At 38.7% G+C, this 24077-nt stretch overlaps 1 protein-coding gene across 1 annotated transcript in view; it reads right to left on the bottom strand.

Moving 5' to 3' along the window:
* THADA (THADA armadillo repeat containing) overlaps window positions 1-24077 on the bottom strand; it is a 332219-nt gene that overhangs the window by 266818 nt on the left and 41324 nt on the right. The window contains exons 19-21 of the mRNA XM_058668010.1: window positions 22950-23090; window positions 19413-19570; window positions 10986-11095 (exon numbers count right to left, since the gene is read on the bottom strand). Coding sequence (XP_058523993.1) covers window positions 10986-11095; window positions 19413-19570; window positions 22950-23090 — 409 coding nt within the window. The remainder of the gene's footprint in view (window positions 1-10985; window positions 11096-19412; window positions 19571-22949; window positions 23091-24077) is intronic.

The raw sequence follows: 24077 nt of genomic DNA, 5'->3' as shown, positions 1-24077 counted from the left end.
TTACCCCATCTCCTTCTTCTGATAGGGAAGAATAAGCCCAGAACACAGAACAAACCTGCCCCAAAAAAGCCTCTAATCACAGCCAGCAAACCCAAAAGTCAAAAATGTGCACCTTCCAGGATGTGGGAGGAGAAGTTAAGTAACTTGCCCAAGGTTAGACAGGGAATAAGTGCCAGAGAGAATTAAAATGTAGATCAACACCAAAGTCCTTGCTGAATGAAAAAGGCACAAGGTGTCTGCCATGAATGCTCAGCTACACATCTAGGTTGATCTGGTTTATGATAAAGACACCATCAACTCTATAATTTGCTTCAGTGGATTTCATGCTTTCATTTAAAAAAAAAAAAATCTCCTGAGTACCTGGTATCTGCCTTGCACTAGGCTGTGCCCTAGAAACAGAAGAGCGTAATAAAAATTCCAAACAGCACATAACTCAGAAAGCATATTCAGCTTGCTTTGAAAGGTATTTCCAGAGTATATTGGTTTGAAAAATCCTAATCCTAACCGTATTTCATTTGGGTCACCTTTCAGATTGAGTTCAGTCCCTAAATATCTGCCCAAGGGTGGGGTTAAAGTAGTTCTAAGGGACCTGAGTGATATGGATGGAAAACTAGCTGGAGAACTAAAACATGCTAATGAAAATCCACTCAATGGGTAACCTACTTGTGACTGACTTGAAATGAACTGTATCTCATTCACTCTGGAAGTACTCCAACTCCCTTGGGGAACCAGGGAAATTTAAGACTGTTCATAAACTGTTTTCCTATATTAACTGAATGATTCATGGTAGCCTAAAGAAATTACTTCACCTGAAAACATAAAGCAACTAATTTCACTTTTAGACATGAAGTACATTGAAAGACAATATATGAAGCAAATTTCCCAGTAAAGCATCAAGACCGAACTGCCAGGAAACTAATCATTTGTAACCTCAAGTGAGTCAGGGGTAAGCCTCTGCCATTATCTTTCTTTACCAAATCATAGTTACCACATTTCAGCACAAAACAGGAGATTTCTTTCCTTTCCCCATAAACAGACTTTTATTCTGTCTGGTATAAAAACAAGCCTAAGGCTACTGGCAAGGTATAGCGGGTAGAGCTGCCTCCAGGTGCCGGCTCAAGTCCCAACTGCTCCATTTCCCAACTAGCTTTCTGACCAAGCTCCTAAGAAAAGTGGCAGAAGTGACACAAGTGTTTGAGCCTCTGTTTCCATGTGGGAGACCAAGATGAAGCTCCTGGTCCCTGGGTTTGGCCTGGTTCAGCTCTGTGTAGCAGTCAGAAGCGGGGTGAACCAGTGGATGACGATCTCTCTCTCACTCTCTAGCTGTTTCAAATAAACAAATAGAAAGAAAGAAAGAAAGAAAGAAAGAAAGAAAGAAAGAAAGAAAGAAAGAAAGAAAGAAAGAAGAGGAAAGAAAAGAAAAGAAAAGAAAAGAAAAGAAAAGAAAAGAAAAGAAAAGAAAAGAAAAGAAAAGAAAAGAAAATAGGGCTCAGCACAGTAGCCTAGTAGCTAAAGTCCTCTGTTGGGATCCCATATGGGTGCTGGTTCATGTCCTGGATGCTCTACTTCCCATCCAGCTCCCTGCTTGTCGCCTGGGAAAGCAGCTGAGGACAACCCAAAGCCTTGGGACCCTGCACCCATGTGGGAGACCCAAAGATGCTCCTGATTCCTGCTTTGGGGTCAGCTCAGCTTTGGCCATTGTGGCCACTTGGGAAATGAACCAGGAAGTGGGAAATCACTCTGCCTTTGCAATAAAAATAAATAAATCTTTTTAAAGAAGAGACCGACAAACGAAAATAAAAGAGAAATAGGAATTATGATAAAGTAAAAGTTTATTAACAATCAGCAAATATACTGATTTACTTTTGTTAATATGTATTTCTTTTACTGGAATTTTCATTTTGAATTCTTTTTTATTTTTATTGCAAAGGCAGATTTATACAGAGAAGGAGAGACAGAGAGAAAAATGTTCCATCCATCCATCTGCTGGCTCACTCCCCAAGTAGCCACAATGGCTGGAGCTGTGCTGATACAAAGCCAGAAGCCAGGAGCCAGCAGCTTTTTCTGGGTCTCCCACGCGGGTATGGGTTCCAAGGTCTTCAGCCATCCTCTCCTGCTTTCCCAGGCCACAAGCAGGGAGGTGGAAGAAAAGTGGAGCAGCCAGGATATAAATTACTGCCCATATGGGATCCCAGGCAAGCAGGGCTAGGACTTTAGCCACTAGGCTACCATGCCAAGCCCTCATTTGTCAATCTTCTAAATATAATCTGAATAATGTCAAGGAAAGAACTGAATTTGTTTTGAGGACAAAATCAGAATCTGTCCTTAACATTGGTACAAAAATAAAGATACATGTTTGTTTACTTCAGTTGATTATCATCAATAATTTAAGCAGACTTCATTTAATAACACATTTGTAGATTCTTTAAACACATTAGTACATTAACAAACACATAGCAGAGCAAATGATATTCTCAACCTAAAGAGAGAATAGTCAGTACTGTTCTAAAATACAATACAAAGACATCAAAGTTTCCCTCTTGCATACAGAGAAAATCAGGATTTTAGACAGCATGCACCTATCTACACATGAAGAAGAAAAAGAAGGGAGGTGGGGCGAAGGAAGGAGAGTCTTTCAGGGCAAGAAAACAGAAAGAATGTGATAACATTAAAATCATCTGCAATTTCTGCTGTATTAAAATTACTATGAGGAATTCTGTTTTTCTCATACATTCATGCAAAACCAAGTTTTGCACAACAAAGCTGTCCTGCCTATAACACAGAAAGGAAACAGACTACAGACTTTGGAGGCGGTTGAGGAGAGACAGTTTTAAATTGAGATACCATGCCCTTTAAATTTAGAACAGAAAAACTTACCTGACATGTTAAAAAGGAAAAGATGCTTGCATTCATATATATTCAAACATTCTATGCACTAACAGAAATCACCTACTGATGACACTGAATAAGCTGATCTATGGTTTAATCAAAGGTAAGGGAAAAATCAGGAAAACCTGGCAGTGGCTTAAGGAAGAACAGTAAACTCCCCAGTAACAGTAACTATCTCCAAATATGTTACAGGTAAATTCAGGAAGTTTCTCATTTTCCAATTCAGTCTCCTCCCAGCACCCAGAAAACTTTAACACACATATTTGTGTACTTATTTATAATATTAAAGCTACTTACTAGAGTCCACACATATTAATGTTTGTAGAGTTTCTAAGATACTTCTGATTTTTTACATTGATGTGGTTAGAAACTCTCAGAAAAACATTTATTCCAGAGATAACAGAATGCAAACTCCTTATCCTGGCCTATAAAGCTCTACATACTTATAAAATCTCATTCATTTTCATCTAATCCTATTCTGTTTAAACACACCAAAGACTTTTACACTAGTGGCTTCTGTTGCTTGGAAGGAAATCTCTCCCCAGAAAAGCTGTTGTCTCCTGTCTTTCAGGCCTTGGTTTAAATACAATTTCAGTGTAAGAGGAAAAGGAGACTTTTCCAAAGTTTATCATGCCAAAATATATACCGCTATCTAATCATTTCTTTTCAATTTTTTTCTTTATATCTCCTTTAAAATGAAAACACAATATCAGGAAAACACCCTTTTCTTGTTTGTTTCTTCTATCCCCAGGATCTAAAACAATGTCGAGTACCCAATAGGGAGCTCAGTAAACATCTACTGAAAGAATGAATTACTAGGGCTCGGCGGCGTGGCCTGGTGGCTAAGGTCCTCGCCTTGATCCCATATGGCCGCTGGTTCTAATCCCAGCAGCTCCACTTCCTCTCTATATCTCCTCCTCTCAGTATATCTGACTTTATAATAAAAATAAAATAAATCTTTAAAAAAAAAAAAAAAGAATGAATTACTAACTCCATTGATCTGCCATCTAGGCTGACAAAGACAATGACCCTTAAAATACATATACCTAAACTCCCAATGATATGTCCCAAAACACTGTGTCTTGGTCCCCACACAAGTTGGTGCCTTATTCACATTTTCACATATCCTTCTTAGTTCCAAGTGGTTACATTTTCAGATTTAGAGCCTAGTAATTATCTTTGGGTTTACAGTAACTGCTTACCACACCATCCTCTCAATGCCCAAAGAAGTTCCCCTAACACTATCTAGGACCCAGGAAATGTGCAAGAAATCTTTTGTTGAATGAACAATGCTGGTTCCAGTGTCTACACATTAGCTAAGCCCAGGTAGGCACAAAATCAAAAAGCCAGGTGTAGAAAGGTTGGTGAGGTCATCGTACCAACAAAAACACAGCACCCTAACTTGGAGTCTGACTACTCAATAAACCTTCTGTCTGCTTCCCAGCAAGGAAAGACTTCTTCATAAGGAAATTATTTCCAAACTCAAGCGTTGCATACAGTTTATGATAATGGATGGATTTAGAGGTAGAAATGGAACTATGCAAGGCTCCCTAGAGCAATGCAAACCCTCCTTGTTTGTTCTGGTCACATACTCCAGTGGTCAACAAGGGAAAGGGAATGGTTCCTGAAGGAAACTATCCTTGGTTCTTCATGAGAGCTCTATGCAATCACCAACCACAGCCAAGGGGAATTCCAAAATCCTGCTGTCAGGAGCAAACGTCTCTCCACTAAAAGGGCAGACATCTTCTGCCTGAAAGCTCTTTTGTTTTATTTGACTATCTCATCAACCAACTACTAAATACCCAGAATCTTTAGCCTCTGAGTACACTATAAAATTATAGCTTTCTCACAAGGGGTTCAAAGTTCACCATGAACAAGTTATTAATGATCAAAATACTTCTAGATCAGTTTACCAGTTCTAAAGGAAGCTTACCAAAAATGTATCCAATTTATTTCAATCTTTCAGATTCTAAATCCCCAGAACTTTCCCAATAAGAAAGTAAAAAGCAGCATTGTACAACGAGAGTGTTCAGGGAAAGAAAGAGGCCACAGAGAACTGAATCCTCTCATTCCACCAAGAATACAGCATCCCAGGGAGGTTAAATGACTTTGCCTACTTGTTACAAAGCTGACAGGCAGGACTCAACTCCAATTCCTACTCTCACACCTACACTCTAAGGAAGGAGAGTGAGAGGATAGATTCTTGATTTCCATGTTTATCATAATATGGAAGGGGTCAGAAAGTTTTTTGTTATAAAAAAAAATGACAGGAAAGAAGTTTTCAGTTGTTGTTATTTTCCTATTGCTAACTGCTGAAAGGTCTAATCTCCCACAAGAAAAGCGACAGACGGAACAGGCCAGTTTATCTCTGGGGTTCAAGCATTTGTGTTGTCACTGAAACAAATAATTGTTCTATAAACAGATTAGCTCAACTTCTATCCTCAGAGCTATCTCACCACTAGGGGATAAGCATTCTAAGATAAGCATAAACCCACAGACTGAAATCAAATTACAAATGCTGTATTCTCAACTAATTGGTCATTAGACTGTTTTGCGACAATAAATCAGATGTTCTGACCACAAAGTAGCTTTCCAATGGCTTCATCCATCCGCACGCACATGGATGGTAACACAGCTATGTATTGTTGACTTCTGATTAGTTGTACACTGTATCGTTAATTGAGAAATGCTAACACCTTTTCCTCAATATTTGAGTATGGGTATTTTTCCTAACTTATAGATTTTTCCAATCTCCAAATATTTCATAAGCTGAACTCTCCACCTCATTCACTCTTTGGTCAGGAATTCTGTGTATTATTTCAAGGCTCATGTTTATTATTTCAATTAAATTAAACACTGACAGATGTGTGCAGGGAGGTTATGTGCACGTGCGTGGACACTTTCAAAAAGGAACATAAGCCTGAAGCATGGAGAAACTTGAAGCCTGAGAAATGATTCACCTAAATGAGATGCAGTGAGGAAGCTACACATCGACAAAAGCCATCATAACATCCCTTGCCACCAACAAATCTGCTGAGGTTTACTGCAGGCTACACCTTCAGAGGCTGAGTATGAAAAAGAATAAATTAAAAGAAGGCTGGGGCACTGGCACTGCTGTGTAACAGTTTAAACCACTGCCTGCAACACTGGCATTCCATATGAGTACCAGCTCAAGTCCTGGCTGCTCTGCTTCTAATCCAGTTCCCTGTTTGTGGCTGAGAAAGCAGTGGAAGATGGTCCAAGCACTTAGGCCCCTACCACCCATGTGGGAACCTTGGATGGAATTCCAGGTTCCTGGCTTCAACTTGGCCTAGCCTGGCTATTGCAGCCATTTGGGGAGTGAATCAACAGAAATTTCTCTTTCTTCTCTAATTCTGTCCTTCAAATAAAAAATCATTTAAAAATACATAAATAAGTAAAAAGAAAAAAAAATGGAGGATGGGCACTCCAAACACTTGGTTCTCTTACTGCTTACTATGACCATTCCCAAAGATTAAAAAAAAAAAATTAAAAACTCTTAACACACCTTTACCAAAAAAGCTAAGCTTCTAGTTATTTACTGAGAATAAGGTTCCTCTGCTATTGGGTTTTAGTGACAAAATATTATTGCAACAAAAACAAGTTTTCAGAGTTACAAAAATAACAGCTAACTCAACTATAGAAGTACACTTAAAAAGGATGTGGGTGTTTGGCTTACCTGTTAAGCTGCTGATTAGGATAAACATGTCAAGTTATCAGAGAGCCTGGGTTCAAGTTCCAGCTCTGATGTCTCATTCTAGCTTCTTAATAAAGCAGACCTTGTTAGGCAAAAGGTCCAAGTAATTGGCTCCTTGCGTGGTAGACACAGACTGAGCTCCTAGCTTCCAAATTTAGCCTACCTCAGTCTCCAGCCATTGCTGGCACTTGGGGAAGGTACCCCTCTCTTTCCGCTTCTGGGTCCACCCTCTTACCAATGCACATTCTGGGAGGCAGCAGTAATGGCTCAAGTGATTTAATTTTTGTTATCTACCTGAGAGAACTGGACTGAGTTTCTGATTACCAGCTTCAGCCTGGCCATACCTGGCTGTTGGAGAAACATGGAGTGAATCAGCACATAGAAGATCCCTCACCTCCTCTGTGTGTCTTCCAAATACATAAAAATATATATATTTTTAAAAAAGAGCCGAGTATTTTATCAACTAAACAGAAAATATTACATAAGAAAATCAGGTTACAGAAAATGAACTCAACATATTATTTGTAAATGTGTTTGTGTATGTAAGAGTGCCTTTCAAAAGATTCCCAGGAAAAATAGTGTCTCCCTTTCCTATTTATTCCGAGCTGCTTGTTTAATAGTGAACTCAGTTTACATTTGAAGACATTTTGAACAATCCTATTAAAAACCAATTCAAACAATGTGGCTCATGTTTAACTCTTCAGTTATTTATCCATTAATCTCCTTAAGTGCTTCCTTCCCTAACACAGCTGTAGTTCAAGAGGTGGCCAGCAGTTGGCTTCCCTTCCTACAGACATTCAGAAGCGCCCAGATTTCTTTTTACAAGCTTTTTTTTTCTTCAATGTTGTATGCCTAAACAACTTTTTTCATAATTTAGGATCTTACAAAAAGCTTTCAAATTTTTTTAAAAGCACAAATTTTCTTTGAAAAATAAAAAGCAAGCAAAAGAGAGTCACACACTATAAATATGAATTCCCTGTAAAACATTCTGTTCAGCAGATTGGAAGTGTCTCCAAGGGATTAAGAACCACTTGGTTTGCAGGCAAAAGCTGAGAATGCGCAACAGGTTGGTTAAAAGCCAATACTGAAAGCCATGAGGAGATCTGGAAAGCAGATTAGGAGTAGCTGAGATACCAGGCACTTGCCTCCCTATTCCATTTATCTGAAACGCCTTCAGCTAGACCATTCATAATGGTTCACTAGCCTCTGTCCTTTATCCTCTGTGATTTTCTCAATTTTTTTTCTCTCTTACCTAAAAACTGCAACCCTAAGTATGACGTTTTTGGAGACAATCCACAAATCTACATGTCTGTTCTATTCTATCACCCAAACTAATTGCTCATCTCCAACTGTAAGTACTTCCATAAGGATATGCCCCATTATCTCACATTTACCAAATATAAAGCAAGCTGATTCTTCAAACCAATTTCCTTGGCTTTTTTTTTTTAGCATCAAACTCATTTTTCTGGCTACTTATACTTAAAACACATGAGCAATTATGGACTCCATGCTGACCACCTTTCACATTCAGTTGGTTCATGTGACAGTTTTTCAAAGATGACCACCACAAAGTTTCTCCTCCACATATACTTCTACCATATGATCTTTCCCACTTCATCATTATAAGCTAAACTGAATCCAGGCTGGTCTAGAGTCTCACATATAAGCAAAAGAATATTGAAGCAAAGCCCTGAGATTTCCAAAGTAGGGCAAAAAGACCCATGGCTTTGGCCTGGCTCTCCTGGCACATTACTGCTGGGGGAAGCCTGCTGCATAAGATGCTCAACAACCTCAAGACAACAAGTAGTTTCAACTAGGGTGAGGCTTCTGTTCTCCATTAGGAGGAATAAAGGTGAGCAAAGCCAACTCGGATCCTTCTGATCAACTGATGGCCAGCTAAAGGCCATCAAACTCGGGATTTAATCTAAGAATCACACAGCTAAGTCCTGCCCCAATTGTGTGTGCATATACAAGAGAAGCTGTGAGTGTGCAACATATAGAGAGGAATAGAGGGAACAAGATCAACTGTGGGTTCACACCCCAAATGTCCACAAAGGCTAGAGCTGGGCCAGGGCCAGAAGCCAGGAACTCCACCCCGGTCTCTTACAAACATGGCAGGAATTTAATCATTTGAGCCATCACATCTGCCTCTTAGCACTAGCAAAATGATTAGCAGGAAGCTGGAGTCAGAAGCCAGAGCTGTCAATTAAACCCAGGCACTCCAATATAGGTTGTGGATATCTTAACTGCTAGCCCGAATACCCACACTGTAATTCTTGATACACAAAATCAAGAAATGCAGCAAAATGAGTTCATAGCTTTCCTTCTGGATCATTCCATTTACATGGAATTGTTGCCACAGCTACTAAATGGTAACTGAACTATCACACCTTTGTTTCTATTCCTTTAGCCACCATCATGGAGGAAGTCATCAGATCTAGATTGCTGTGACACAAGTGGTGCTCACTGTAATCTGTCATTACCATCTATTTAACACTTTCAACTGAAAAACTTCTTTCATGCACCTACTCCACAACCAACATCAATCTCATAATGATTTACATTTTCAGGTAATTCTATAATGCAAGAGTTTTTTAAAATACCTATGCTATTTGAATCATATAACAAAAGTTAAAGAGATGCCATTGAAGTAAATATTATTTTTCTTATTTTAGATATGAAAAGAAATTCGTACTAGAAAGGCTAAATTTTGTAAAATTGTACAACACTGACAATAAATGGGATGAACAGACACAGAACCAAGAGCATAAATCACAGATCACTACAATTTCTTTATTCCACGATACTTATGATGCATTTCAGAAAAAAAAAGTCCTTTCTATTCTTATTACAACAAATTTATTTTCAAGACACTCCATAATTTTGTCTCACTCTATCCAATTAAATGCTATTTCCTATAACCCCACCACAACTACCAGCCTACAGGAAGGCTGGCTTATTTACTCAGCCTAAGTTGATTCTGGCCTCTGAATGTTTGCTCATAATGCTTCCTTTTTACTCTTCCTATCTACTTACTTATGCCTTAGCACAAACCCTACCTCCTCAGTGGAGACAAACTAGCCTATCCATTTTGCTCTCCTACAGGATTTGTCAATTTCACCCCCAATTTGGCAATTATCTTATTCACGTCCAATGGTGTTACTTTCCCACCTGATAAGCAGCCAATACAAATCCATATATTGATGGTTATGCTAGGTACTTGCAACCAGTGTCTGCTCTGATCAGTCAGTGCCCATGAAACAGTTTTTGTTAAATATATCGAATTTCAACCCTACTTATTTCCCAAATTAACCATAAGATCTTTAAGAAAAGGAACCATGTCTTATAAAGCCATATTATATCCTCCAAAGTGCAGTTCTAAGCACACAGCTAGTATTCAATATATATTTGCTAGAGGATGGAGGGTTTTGTGTTGTGAGAAGAAAATATTCATAAGTCACGTCTACACAAAAAACAAAAAGTTGAAAAGATAACAAAATAGTTGAGCAATGTGAAGTCAAGGACAGTTTTTAAGTATCATCTAAAGACATTAAGTGTAGCCTCTCTAACTGCCAAAATGTTTCACAAATGTTTTTACCAGGAGTGTGAAAAGAAGTTTCAAAAACATTGAAGGAGTAGATGCCTTAGTAGCTCAAAATAAAATGTTTGCTGAGGCCACAAGGCTGGCAGAATTCTGCTTCATTTCAAAAAGTTTCCAGGCAATGAGAATGTTTTCCTGGAAAATAGTACCTTTTATTTAGAGCACACTTGCCATGAACACTTAGTCATTAAGTAATTGAGGTTTCCTCACAAGCTCTTTGCAGGAAATCTGCTATATGATGAATGAAATTATCAGCATCTATAGTGATACAAAAAATCCATGAGTTAAATATATGAAACCTATCAAAGTATTTTCCCAGTATAAACAGGGAAAAAAAATCTTCCATAGTCTTTGGCTTACTTACTGTTATTTAAAATTTTATGTGAGATAAAATTATAAAAAATAGACAAAGTCTGTATTTGTTTGTAATACATACAAATCAAAGAACTGTAGTATTTATTTTATGCCAAATGCCAAGTTAATTTCCAAACAGACAAAACATTCATTTCATTCAATGAAAAGAAAAAGTCATTCCAAAGCTATTTTTAGCAAAAACTTTGCATTTGCTTCAAATCACCTTTCAATGAGAAACTTTGGTTTGGACATTTCATTCAATCATCTGCAGTAAATCACACAATGAAACCTAAGAAAACAATTTCTCCCCAAGAACTTTTTTAGCCTTTATTCTGATGAACATCAAAAGACCTAAGTTCTACTCCAAGCACATGGTTTGTACATTTAGTTCTTTTAAAAACATACACAAAAGTATATTTGTCTTACCTGTTTAGTACTTCAGTGAGCTTCACAAAACCAGTGTAAGCCAGTTCAAATGCTCCTCTGTGCCTGGACTGTAAAAGGTGCAGTTTAAAGTAACTTCCTATTTCTTTTACCTTAAAAAAATAAGAATAAAAATGATTGAATTCATGATTACACAGATGTATTCAATCAACAATTAATTTGGAGCTCAGGACTAGATACCCATTTGCTGAGCACCTGCTCCATGGCAGGTAGTGTTTCAAGTAATTTTATAATATCTCATGTAATCCTTACACTCATTTCATGAAATCGCTACTGTTACTAGAGTTGGCTCACGATAGAAAAGCTGAGGCCAGAAAGTCTAAGTAATTCACCCAGGAGCACATAGCAATTAAGCAGTAGAGCCAGAACATGGCCCCAGACAGACTGATACCACAGTCCGCCATCTTTAACTACTACACAAGGCTGTTTCCCTATGCCAGCTCTACAAACCTCGCTGAATCCCTTTGTTAGCTCCTATTATTCAACACCAACAGCAAATCATACAGAATGACAATGCACACCCACACAGGTCTAGGTGAAATGTCTTTCCCTTTTATTTCTATCACTTTTTCTTTTATTGTTGAAAATATACATAAAATAAATTTCTCAATGTGACCATTTTAAGTGTACAGTTAAGTAATAGTAAATATATTCATGCTGTTGTGTAACCATCACTATCATCCATCTATGTAACTTTTTCATCTTCCCAAACTAAACTTTTATATCCATTTAACAATATCATCTATGGAGCTAGTACTGTGGTGCAGTGAGCAAAGCTGCCATCTGTAAAGCAAATCCACCAGTTCATGTCCCATTACTCCAATTCTGATCCAGTTACCTCCTAATGGCCTGGAAAATCAGCAGAAAATGCCCAAGTATTTAGGCCACTGCCACCCCTGTGGAAAAACCAGATAAAGTTCCTAACTCTTTATGGCCATCTGGAGAGTGAACCAACAGATGGAAGATCTCTCTTCCACTGTATGTCACTCCTGTGAATTTTAAATAAATAAATCATAAAAAAAGTAATACTCAATGATTACCTTTTAGAGATATACAAACATGAAAAGCAAGATTTTGTAGAAAAGAGCTCCTGAAAAATTAACAGGCTCTCTTTGCATCAGAATGCCACCCAGTTATGTCTCTACATGTTGCCTTTCTCCACCCAAGACAAATATATTAACTGTTAAATATGTTAGGTAATTCAAGCTTACACGCTATTAGATTTGGTGACTATATGCTTTAGAAAATCCAAGTTTTGTATAATACTCATACCCAAAGATAAAGTCAGATATTTCTTGTTCTAGGACTCCCCTATAGATCATCACACAGTGAAGACACACACCAAATCAAGAGGTCTCTGATCCATTTACCCAGAGACGGCTTGTACCTGAGTACAGTGACCATGTTAGTGTTTCTGCTCACAGAGATGATGAACAGTATGAACAGTTACAGATGTGACCAAGGGCAACAATCTGTTGCCTCAACTAAATACTGGGAATAATAATAATCTTTACCTCAATAGATTGTTGTATTAAAATAAGCGAATAAATGAAAAAACTAAGAAAGCCAATAACCCACAATATAATTCAGTTCAATATGCGTTCTGCCTGAAGATATGATCTAGGCTCACGGTATATCTGTTTATACAGAAACACCAAGTGACACACATTTACATTTACATGAATTACACATGAAATCTACAAAGAATCAGAAAAACAGTATAGAGCAGAATTAAAAAAAAAAAAGACTGAGATACACACACAGACACACACATAGAGAAAAAATCTTTCATCCATTAGTTCATTCCCCAGATAGTCACAACAGCCATAGTTGAGCCTAGCAAGAAGCCAGAATCCAAAAGCCACTTTCAGGGTGGCAGGGGCCCAAAAAATTCTATCAACTCCTGTTGCTTTTCCCAGACATAAATTACCAGGGAGCGGGACTGGAATCGGAGGAGCCGGACATAAACTGTTGCCCATGTGAAATAGCAGCATTGCATGTGGCAGCTTTTCATGCTATACTACAACGAGGGCTCTACAAGATAAGAATGTGTTTCAGCCAGGAGTAAATACAAATATAAAGTGATATATAGAGAGTCTAAAATTCTTAGTCAATCATTTGTTCCTAAAGATTTACTGACATTAAAATTCATAATTGAACTAATACAGATACTAAATGCTAACAGCAAAGTGCTTGTTCTTAACAATGGTTCACCATTTTCTTCTTAAGTAAAACTCAGATTTTCATTTCTTCCTTTATCCTAACTCTCGTTATAGGGGCCTAAGCCAAAACACGTACAATAAAATCTAAGAATGTAGAAGTGTACCAGTGGGTGCTCTTATCGAGAGTAAATCTTAACTATTAGTAAGCTGGGCCTCAGAAATCAGAACATTATATGGATAAAAATGAAATACAATTTTCTCTCATTTAATTTTGCACAAACCCACATAGATAATATCTTCCCCTTTGAAGAAACTACAAACTTTCTGTTCATCAGAAGTCTTTCTTTAGCACTTTGCCAAACCAGCTTAGTGCTGACCCAACAGATGTCAGGGAAGATGAAAAAAAGATGTCTGTTGTCCTCAGTAGGCTTTCAGAATTCAGTCTAGCTGAAAAGATCTGTGTCCTGGCTGGTTCACATCAGAAACCTAACAGTTTCAAGAAATGAAAGATCCTTCTACATTAGAGTAATTTTAAAAAGTTCCAGGTCCAGACACTGAACGATATGGATACATGGGTGAACCAAAATGGAAAAGGGTGAAAGACACTTAGAGGCTAGTATGAATGAATAAATATTAACTAGGTACATTGCTACCTACCAGATACTCTGCTAGGTTTTAAATGAATGAACACAAGTTCAGGCTAATCAATCTGGCTGAAAGACATGTTAGAAAACGGTGCAAGACAGGGTTGCAAGGTTGTCATGAACCAATAACAAACAGTGGGAGGAGTCAGCAAGGCAATGTGGTCCGTGAGCAGCTGCAATGGGCAGGGCAAGTCCAGCGGACAACAACAATGGGTAATCAGACTGCAGGGAATAGATTTGACTCAAAGCAGTTACAAAATTACTAACAATAGTCAGAAAATCAGAAACAGAATTTTTAAATTTAATTTGAAAATTGAAAAACTCCTCTGAAAACTCCAACTCAATGTCTTCTATGTAGATGACACTGGGTTCCTATTTAAAATTCACAAAATCTTTCTTTTTGGATGATGTTTTTTACAAAATACTTTAAAAACAAGTAACACACATCTGAGGGTTTTTTGAAAGACAATTAAGGTAAAATGCCAAAAAGTATCATGTATTTGTGTTCTTAAAATTAAATTCAGGAAAAGCTTTCATGAAATTTACTTCCATAGGCACACTAACATGCCTTATGGATTTACAATGTGCAAATTTCCACAGGGGACAACAGTTACTTGCCATGTCTCCAGGCTTCTATAACTTACCAACAGACTAATTAGCAGAGGTAAATGCGGGGAGCCAGGTGCTGAAGCCACTCAGGGATTGATAGGGGCCGTCGCAAGATGGCGGCTGGCCCAGGGCCAGGAGGCAGAGTTGGTCTCGCCAGCAGGTAAACAGGCAGTCACAGGGATAGGCTAAGGCCCTCGCTGTGATTACTGGCCTATCACATAATGCCAAATGGACCCACAGGAAGAAGTGATTGGTGGAGAACGATATAAAAGTAGCCAGTAAAAGCTAGGCAGGACGGACTGGATGACAGACGGACAGACTGGGACGACCGGGGGGGGGGGGGAGACAGATGGACGGACAGACAGAGAAAGACGGGACGAGGGAGAAGAAGGATGGGCAGGAGGAAGGGTGCCAGAGAGGAGAAGCGGCAGAGGAAAGCTTAGACCAATGAGGACAGGAGCAACGGAGATAAGGATTTAAACGCAGCCGCTTTTGGCAGTGAGGGGTCCGGTTGGTTGCGGTTCCAGCTTTTCCCGGACCCTCAAGAGCGTGCCTTGGTGTTTTAGTGCCGCAAGCACTCACTAAGGACAAATAGAAATACATTTTTAATTTGTCTTTTACTTATACTGTAAATAAGAGTAGAAAAATCAAGGCTAATTCCATTCATCATAAACTAGGTAAGCATAAGGGGATTTAAATATATACATATAGCTAAGACATTACTACAAAGAGCATGTGCAGTGGCTGAGAGCTGGGCCTTTCCAATTCAACAGCACTGATTACCAGAACCAACTCCACTACCCCTCATCTAGAAAAGGGGGCTAAAACTAGAACATTACTTCTCAGGATTACTGTGGGAAACAAATGGGATTATGCCAAAGTAGTTAGCACAGTACCAGAAAAAGAGTAGTAACTAAAATGTTCACTACTATTCTTACTTTGCATTACAAAGTAGTAAAATGTCATCCTTAAGCATTAATTTAAAGTCTAGAAGACAGCCACATCTTACAATCTCAAGAATATCAACAATACGAAGTTTCTATGTCCACTTAGGTTAAATGGGATGCATGACAAAAGTCCATACTTTGCTAAGATCATTCATGTTTTAAACTATGCACTCTCTACTATGGTGATTTCTTATTAACACTCTGGCTTTTTTTGCAAAGTACAAACATTGTTCTTGTGCATAATAAAAACAAAGGTCAGTTTTCTGGTTTCAGACATCAGCTTACCAGAATGTTTATCCTTTGCTTTCTAGAAAATTCTTAACTATGAGACATTTTAACTGCTTCCTTTTAGTCTAGTGTCTTCTAAAAATCTATTTGTTTCTTATATCTTCTGTGATATTTCCGAATGCTTTGAGGCCAAAGAACCAAATGCTATACTTCTTTATGATCCCCTATTACCCTTGCAGAAAGACAGCTGATCAACAGGTAACTAAACCGAAGTTTCACATTCAACTTCAACTCAAAGCTTAAAAGCAGTAATGGCCACTCAGCACAATCCAATGCACTGATTCATAATATCTAAAAACTAAACTTTGTCAAAAGAAAACACAAAAGGCAATTTTTAAAGACTTCAGAATGTTAACAAACATACATACCATTTGCAGCCCATTACAGTGAATCTAAAACAGTAACAAGGACACTGGGAGAATCTATCAACTCGGCACTAAGATTCATGCAAACCACAATAGAATCCAAAGAAAGAACTGAAGAAAAAAAAAAAGGTGGCTAATTTCAAAGTTGGCAATTATTTTTACGGATGCGGTTTGCATGGCTCGAACCAGTAGGAGGGTACTGGAAAGCAGGTAAGAATATACCAGAAAGCTCTTCAGAGGAATATTTAAAGGGAAATGTGAGTATAACTTGATACTACAGACAGAAGTTGGCTCAAAAAAATTTCATCACATACGAGGTATCAAATATTCCATGAAAAAGTACCAAAACACTGTTATTAACCCAAAGCTCTACATTAGCAAAACATCCAGTTTAGAAGCAAGACACACACCAAGTTGTGAGGAAGTCATGAGACAAGGGCGGGTGCAGTGCTTACTCCTGAAGGGTCCCCGCTTGGTCTCTCCAAGCTGGTTTTCTCTCTGCCTCTCACACAGGGACATTATGAAACGACCTTTCGTTGGGCGATTGCAGTGTGGGAGGAAAGTCAGACATACCTCTGAATGAACACATTTTCCTCCAGGAGAGTCCAGAGACTACCTCACTTCACAAGCACTGCTCAGGGAAATGGGAATCTTTGCTAGAAAGTTCAATAGTGAGTTGTCTTACTGCCTTGAGCACTGAAAACAGGGAAAATTCAACTTAAAGATGAAGTGAGCACCTCATAACAAAGGCAGCAGTGTGCCATGTGAGAGCCCAGGCTGCGAAGCTGAACTGAGATCCTGTCCTCATGCTGCCACAAACCAGCCAGGTCATCTCGAGCCAACCAGGTGAAAGCCAAAGCCATGACTTCCTCTTGTCCAAGGGCAATGGATGTTCTTATCACTCTGACGCTTGCTGGGGTAACAGTTTGTGAAGATTGCACTGAAAAACCCAGCTCCATAGACAAGCACCAATCCTCCTTTGCCTACAGCAATAAAAGTCCTCAGATTCTAGTTTTTAATTCCTGGCGGCAGGTCAGAAAATCAAGTATATTAGATTTAGTGGCCATAACATCTTAGCGATCTTAAAGAAACTGGAGCACAAAAGAAACTTTTCTTTTATTACAATTTTCTATTATCCTGGAATGATTATTGCTTATTTAAGAACAAAGGAAGACTAAAAGAAACATCAGGCTGAAAACCAGCTTTTTAGGCTGTGCGGAACAGCTGCCTTCAGCCAGCAAGAGGAAAGATGATCAGTTAGTTTTAGGTCCCCAAAATAACAAGAAATGAAGCTGCGTATTGTCTCCCATAACTGGAATAGAATTCTGGCTGCAGGACACTTTGTTGCACCCCCAGATCTGTGGTAGGCACATTTGTTCAAGGTGCTGACTCCCACACTGGTGGGTCATACACTGGTCTCAGTAGATAAAATTAGGGCTGCCTGGGTGACTCTGCCCTGGGAAGGAAGCGGTGTACCTTCCGTGTGGTGGCTCAGCCACCTCAATGTAAATTATATTCTTCTTGCTTCTATTTCTAATTCTTTAAAAAAAAAAAAAAAGGGAACTAAGTACATGGAGTATTTTTATTTTAAAGGAGTTTGGTGGAGCAAAATCTTAAGTTGAAAAGTAGGCATCTCCTAGAAATTGGAAATAACATTACTTTCTTCATGACGTTGCATATGCATTTGGCTACATGTCCCTGAGCAGAAGCATTCTTCCTTAAGTTACTTGACAAGCTCAAGGACAGTTTTCCACAAAAGACAGGGTTTTAAGTGTTAGAATGCATTTAACACATACACTCTGGTCTCTTCTTCAGTCACTCATTTTTCCACATACCTATATATGTGAGGTTGACATGTGAACGGTGCCACAAAAAACTGACCGCACCCCATCACAATGGGAAGGATATTCTACAGAAAAATAAAGACCACTCCTATTCAAAAGCATTTATTAGAAGAACTCTTTGGTTTATAAGCTCTTTTTTCCTGTTAACGGTTATTTTTTTGTATTGTTACAAATACACCTTTTATCTTAAATTGCTGTCTAAATTTAACTCGGTTATTCTACATCATTTCCTAGGATGTGGGTGCGTTGCAAAAAAAGTCAAGGCAAAATGATTTTCAGAAGACACTGTCAAAATACAGTAAAAATAGAATATGTTTCTCTTAATTTGTTTTGTTTTTCTTAATCTGTTTACTATTGAGCAAACCCCCCAAAAATGAGACATCATAACTTGTCCTTGGAAAGAGAAGCTGAGAAGTCAAGAGACGCTAGCACATGTTTACTTCTTAGCAAGACAGTGACCATCCGTCAGTAATCATTAATCACGACTGGATCCCCCAGCCAGGATGCTGGCATTGACACTCTGGCCAGTCACCAGCGCTGCCTGCATGTACCTCTCTGGACACCAATGCCTATTTGATTTGGAAGAGAACAAGGAACACAGTGCTGCCTGCAGTGCACTGCCTGCCTATGCCTCTCTGCAGCTCTGACTCTTGCAACATCACAGTCCCAGCTGTGAACCAGATGGAGGCACATGAGCCACAGAGTGTGAGAATAAAAATATTAGCATTTTTTCCATGCAACCAGTCATGTGGTTATTATAGAAATAATCAGCATTAGCATACTACAATATTTGTTTTGTTCTTGAATGTTCTAATACCCATAGGAAAAAAAATTATCTTGATTTGAAAAAGGTTAAAAATGAAAGTACATGTTATATATCTTTTGCTGGCAAACTGTGGGAAATGGGTTTGTTGAAACCATATGGAAAGGAAGAGGGAATCAATTAAAAACAGAAATCTAATAAATCTAAAATATTTCCAAATGAAATGCTTGTGGTAAGCTAATTTCTTGTAAACACTGCACTCAAGACAGTTGAACAGTCCCAGATGGTGAACTAACTTTGTGGTCTTAAAAATAAAAGTCAGCCAAAAACACCAAAGTGACTACAACTTTATTATCGATATAGTGGGAAACAGGAGATCTATAATCAACCAGTATGTTACTTTTTATTCCTTTGCAAAGTGTAAGCAATTTGTGGCGTTTATTACATAGACACTTTTAGCTAAAATATAAGTTTGTACATATTAAATAGAGAAATAAAAACTTAAATAATATTGAAGTTTAATGTGGCGTAAAATCTACAGTTACTTATATAAAAATGTTTCTTAGAACGCCAAAATTTTCAAATGTGCTGCAAAGTCTAACATCCTAAATTATTATGAAAGTTCTTCAACTACCAGGCATAAAACATATAGCCTAGAAACAGAAAACCTGTAAGATATTATTTAAGAAAAATGCAAACATTTTTTTAAAAGATGGATTGTAAGGAAAAGCTTGTGATTTATGTTTTGGCCAGAAATTACACGTGGTTGAATAAACATCTACCTTACCTGCTCCACAGTTAATAATCCATCAGAAGATTCTGGCACAGATTGTATGGGCAGAAATTGGCACAGGGTGCCTAGAAGTAAAGCAACTTCCTTCATGCTTCGCCAACAGCATACCAGGACCATCTGAGCAGTCACATCACATGCTTTTGCTTCTTTACCTTAAAATAATAATAATAACCTATTGCAACACTAGACACTCTTGATTACTCACATTCCAGGTTTCTTAAAATAAGCTTATTCATAATTTCCCCAGGAATAACCTGCTTGAACCAACAGACTTGTCACATGTTATATTAGTTTAGGAGAAACAAGCCAACCTTTGACAAGCATGTGCTATGATGAAGAATTACACTAAGTATCTTTCAAATTATTTTGAAACCACATATAAAAATAAAACACAAAATTGTTTCAAAAACGTTTAATCTTTGTAAATTAACAAAACAAAGTCTTTCTGTTACCCATATAGCATTATGTACAATAAGTAAATATTTCTCTAATTTATTTTGCTGTGGATGGCTGTTAGATCAGTAAATGTGCAGAACTTCTTAAAAGATGGCTCCTTTCCTACACCACATTTTTAATTTTCTTCATTTATTTGATAAGCAGACGAAGAGATAGAGAAAGCTCCCATGAATTAGTTCAGGCCAGGAGGCAGGGACTCAATCAGGTCTCCCACGTGGGTGGCAGAAGCCCGTCTGCAGAAGCCAGAGCTGTTGATGAAAGCCCAGCACTCCAATATCGCAAGAAGGTGCCCTAACTTTCGAGATTAAACAATCACTCCCAGGATAGAAACTGTAAGATCAAATACTAATTTTCTGTCAAAATATACTTAATTCCCACAGTTAATAAGCTGTAATTGCCCTACTTATTCTCTTGTTCTAGCTTGAGCAGAATTTTAAGTAATAAAAAAAAAAAAAAAACTAGGGCCCAGCGGCGTGGCCTAGCGGCTAAAGTCCTCGCCTTGAATGCCCCGGGATCCCATATGGGCGCCGGCTCTAATCCCAGCTGCTCCACTTCCCATCCAGCTCCCTGCTTGTGGCCTGGGAAAGCAGTGGAGGACGGCCCAAGGCTTTGGGACCTTGCGCCCGCGTGGGAGACCTGGAAGAGGTTCCTGGTTCCCAGCTTCGGATCCGCGCGCATCGGCCCGTTGCGGCTCACTTCGGGAGTGAATCATCGGACGGAAGATCTTCCTCTCTGTCTCTCCTCCTCTCTGTATATCTGACTTTGTAATAAAATAAATAAATCTTTATAAAAAAAAAAACTAAAAAGACAAAATACTGAATTTTTTTCAAACTGCTCAGATAAAAAGGCAGATTAACAAATCACATTGATAGTGTAATTCCATTTCTGTGAGTAAAAAGCCCACCAAACAAAAAGGATAAATATAGACAGTGTCACATATATAGAACAAGTATATAAAAGCATACAAGAGGGAAGAGGCGTCAACATTGCGGCATAGTGGGTGGAGCGGTCCCCTTGATGCCGCCATCATCACATGTAAGCACCAGTTCATTTCATGGTTGCTCCACTTCCCATCTAGCCCCTGATAATGGTGTGAGAAAAATAGCATAAAAACAGTTTCCCGCCCATGTGGGAAGGTAGGCTGAAGAACCTGGTTCCTGCTAGTAGCCTGGCCCATCCCTGGCCATGCAGCAATCTGGGAAATGAACTAGTAGATGGAAGATATCTCTCTACCTCTCTGTAACACTCTCAAATTAAAAAAAATAAATCTTTGAAAAAACAGTAAATAAATAAATAAGAGAGAAGCAGGTTTTTTGTGTCACTTGAAACTATTACGATACACAAATATTTTGTGTAATTTTTTAAAAACACAGGAACCTTTTATAAGACAATATCCCCACCTAGTGGAGAATACAGAATATATAAATTACTTAAATGCTTCTGATGGCTTTTTATAACCCTGCAGAAAAATCAAAAACAATGCTAAAACAGTTAAAACAATGGAAATTCTTCAAGCTTCACTAAACCAAGCAGGTCACATTTTACTAAATAATATGGTGCATTTCCTTAAAAAGCTGTCTGTCTTTTAAGAACTCCCAGAGCCTACAAAGAGCTGCACTGCTGAAGAAGACTTACTGCTACCCCAGCTAGCTTCATAAACCACTCCTCTTAGATCACCTGGCTTATAACGACAGGCTTTAGTGTTCGACGGCTTTGGGTATAACCTCATTTTCTAGTAAAATCCCAAGGAGGGCAAGTGTTTGGCACAATTGTTAAGTCACTGCTTGAGACACCCCTTACCCCATATCAAGTGTCTGGTTTAAGTCTCAACTACTCTGCTTCTCATCCAGCTTCCTACTAATGCACACCTGGGAAGCAGCAAATGATGGCTCAGATAGCTGGGTCCCTGTCACCCACATCAGAGACTTAGGTTTATTTAATCCAGGTTCCTGATTGAAGACTGATCCAATTTTGTTTATTGTATCTGGAAGTGAACCAGCAGTTTTGAAGATTTCTCTCTTTCTGATTTTCAGATAAAACTAGCAGGGTGGGATGGGGGGAAGAGTGTGGGAAATGCCTGATTAATTCATTCCTAACATCAAATAATTACCAAAATCAAATTATTAACCTTTTCTTTTTTTTTCCATTAATTATTTTAATTTTTTTGATGATTTTTACATGGTTGATTAGGGTGATAAGGATCAAAGGCTACAAGAAGCTGGGTGAGATCACCATTTCCACATTCTCTTTTTTTCCTTCCTTTAGCTGGTAGAAGGGAAAAGATAAGGAGAGAAGCCGCACCCAGCCTCCCTAAGGAAAACCCTTTCTTAAAGTCTGAATTTAATCGAGCAGTTCACATGCTGCTTACAACGTTCCCCATTGAGTGTTTAGGTTTGATCCCAGCTCTGAATTCTTGATTCCAGTTTCCTGCTAATACAGACCCTAAGAGATGCTAGTGATGACTCAAGCAATTTGGTATCGCCTTGAGTTCCCAGCTCTCAGTTTCAGCCAAGTCAGTTCCAGCAGGTACTGGCAGTTATTAAGCAAGCCAGCAGATGGCAACTACATCTTCTCTGTATGTGCCACATTGCCTCAGAGGTATTTTCTATAGATAAATAAATATGGGGCCAGTACAGTGGTATAGCAGCCTAATTCTCCACCTGTGGCACCAGCACCCCAAATGGGCATTGTTTTGTGACCCAGCTGTGCCACTTCAGATTCAGCTCCCTGCTTATGACCTGCGAAGGTAATGGAGGATGACTCAAGTCCTCGGGTCCCTGCAGCCACATGGAAGACCCAGAGGAAGATACTGGCTCCTGGCTTCTGATCAGCTCAACTCCAGATGCTAGATCCATTCTGGGAGTGAGCCAGTGGATGGAATACCTCACTCTCTCTTCCCTCTGTAAATCTGCCTTTCAAATAAAAAAACAAATCTTTAATAAAGAAATAAATAAAAACACTTTATTTTCTAAAAAGGTTCTGCACAGACCTTCAGTCTGATTTACTTTTATAAAACTAATTTGTGCACATTTGATTCGTTACTTAAATTCTGACTGAAGTGCATATTGTTGTTACCTTTGACTTCAGTAGTATTAATAGTCAAGTCCTCCAAATTCAAGCTATCACATTCTTTCAACAGTTTCGCTTGGTTGAAGTAATCGTTAGTATCTCGTGGCTGAATCTCATTCAGAATCATCTGTAAGCGGCTTGTTGACTCTGAGGGAAGAGATGAGAACACGTGAACTTCAAGCTCCACACCGCATGCAGGACCCCTAGGGCTACATGCCTCAAAAGTCTGTAAATGTTAAAACCTGACAATCAACACTAGTTGAAGCGGCTCCTGGGATGGACAGCATGGACATCACCTATCTGGAGCTAACCCATGTCAAAGTGCAATAAGCTTTCAGAGGTTGCTTCACTATCTACAATATCAAGGTTTGCAGTCAGAAAGGGAGACACTGTATAATCCTACCAACAGTCATTTACAGCCCAGAAGCAACATGGACGTGTCTTTGAGATACATGATTTCCTATATTGCTTCCTCAACACGTTTACATTCCTAGTTCATCAGACAAGATCTGGAAATGTAAGTTCCAGGAGTGCAGAACTCTGCTCATTGCTAAGCTACAGTGCTAGAACAGATATGAGCTCAGGACAGAGGTTCAGTAACGCTGGCTAAAGGAATGAATGGGGCGCTACATTAACAGGGAATTAGCCAGGTTCCAGTTTTCTTTGCATGTGTGTTTGTGTGTACATTTGGCTTCACTGTAAAACACAACTTGTACTTTTTTTTAACATTAAAAACTGAGCATCTTTTTCCTCCAATGAAGCAAAAAGAAAGTTTAAAAATAAACAGGAACAGAATTACAATACAGAATGTCAATCCCAATAAAGATCCTGTATTCTGCTGATTTTCCCGTTAATGGCAGGGCTCAGGTCAACAGGAGACAATTTTATTTTTTTCAAGAGTTAGCTTTAATTGCAAGGATGCCCATTAAACCTGCCATATTGCCAAAATACCCACTTAACCCACTCAAACATCTCAGACCAACCCTGGGCTGACCTTCTACAAACACATTTCTAAAAAGCATCTTCCCTACACAAGACAGGCAGATACATACTAGGAAAATGCTACCCTCCATATTCACACAGAGATACATCTCTGAGCTCAATATATGAAAGAAGAAAAAGGCTAGAATCCCC

This window comes from Ochotona princeps, chromosome 8, assembly GCF_030435755.1.
Source record: "Ochotona princeps isolate mOchPri1 chromosome 8, mOchPri1.hap1, whole genome shotgun sequence".
Taxonomy (NCBI): Eukaryota; Metazoa; Chordata; class Mammalia; order Lagomorpha; family Ochotonidae; genus Ochotona; species Ochotona princeps.
This window is presented reverse-complemented; position numbering and strand designations above follow the sequence as displayed.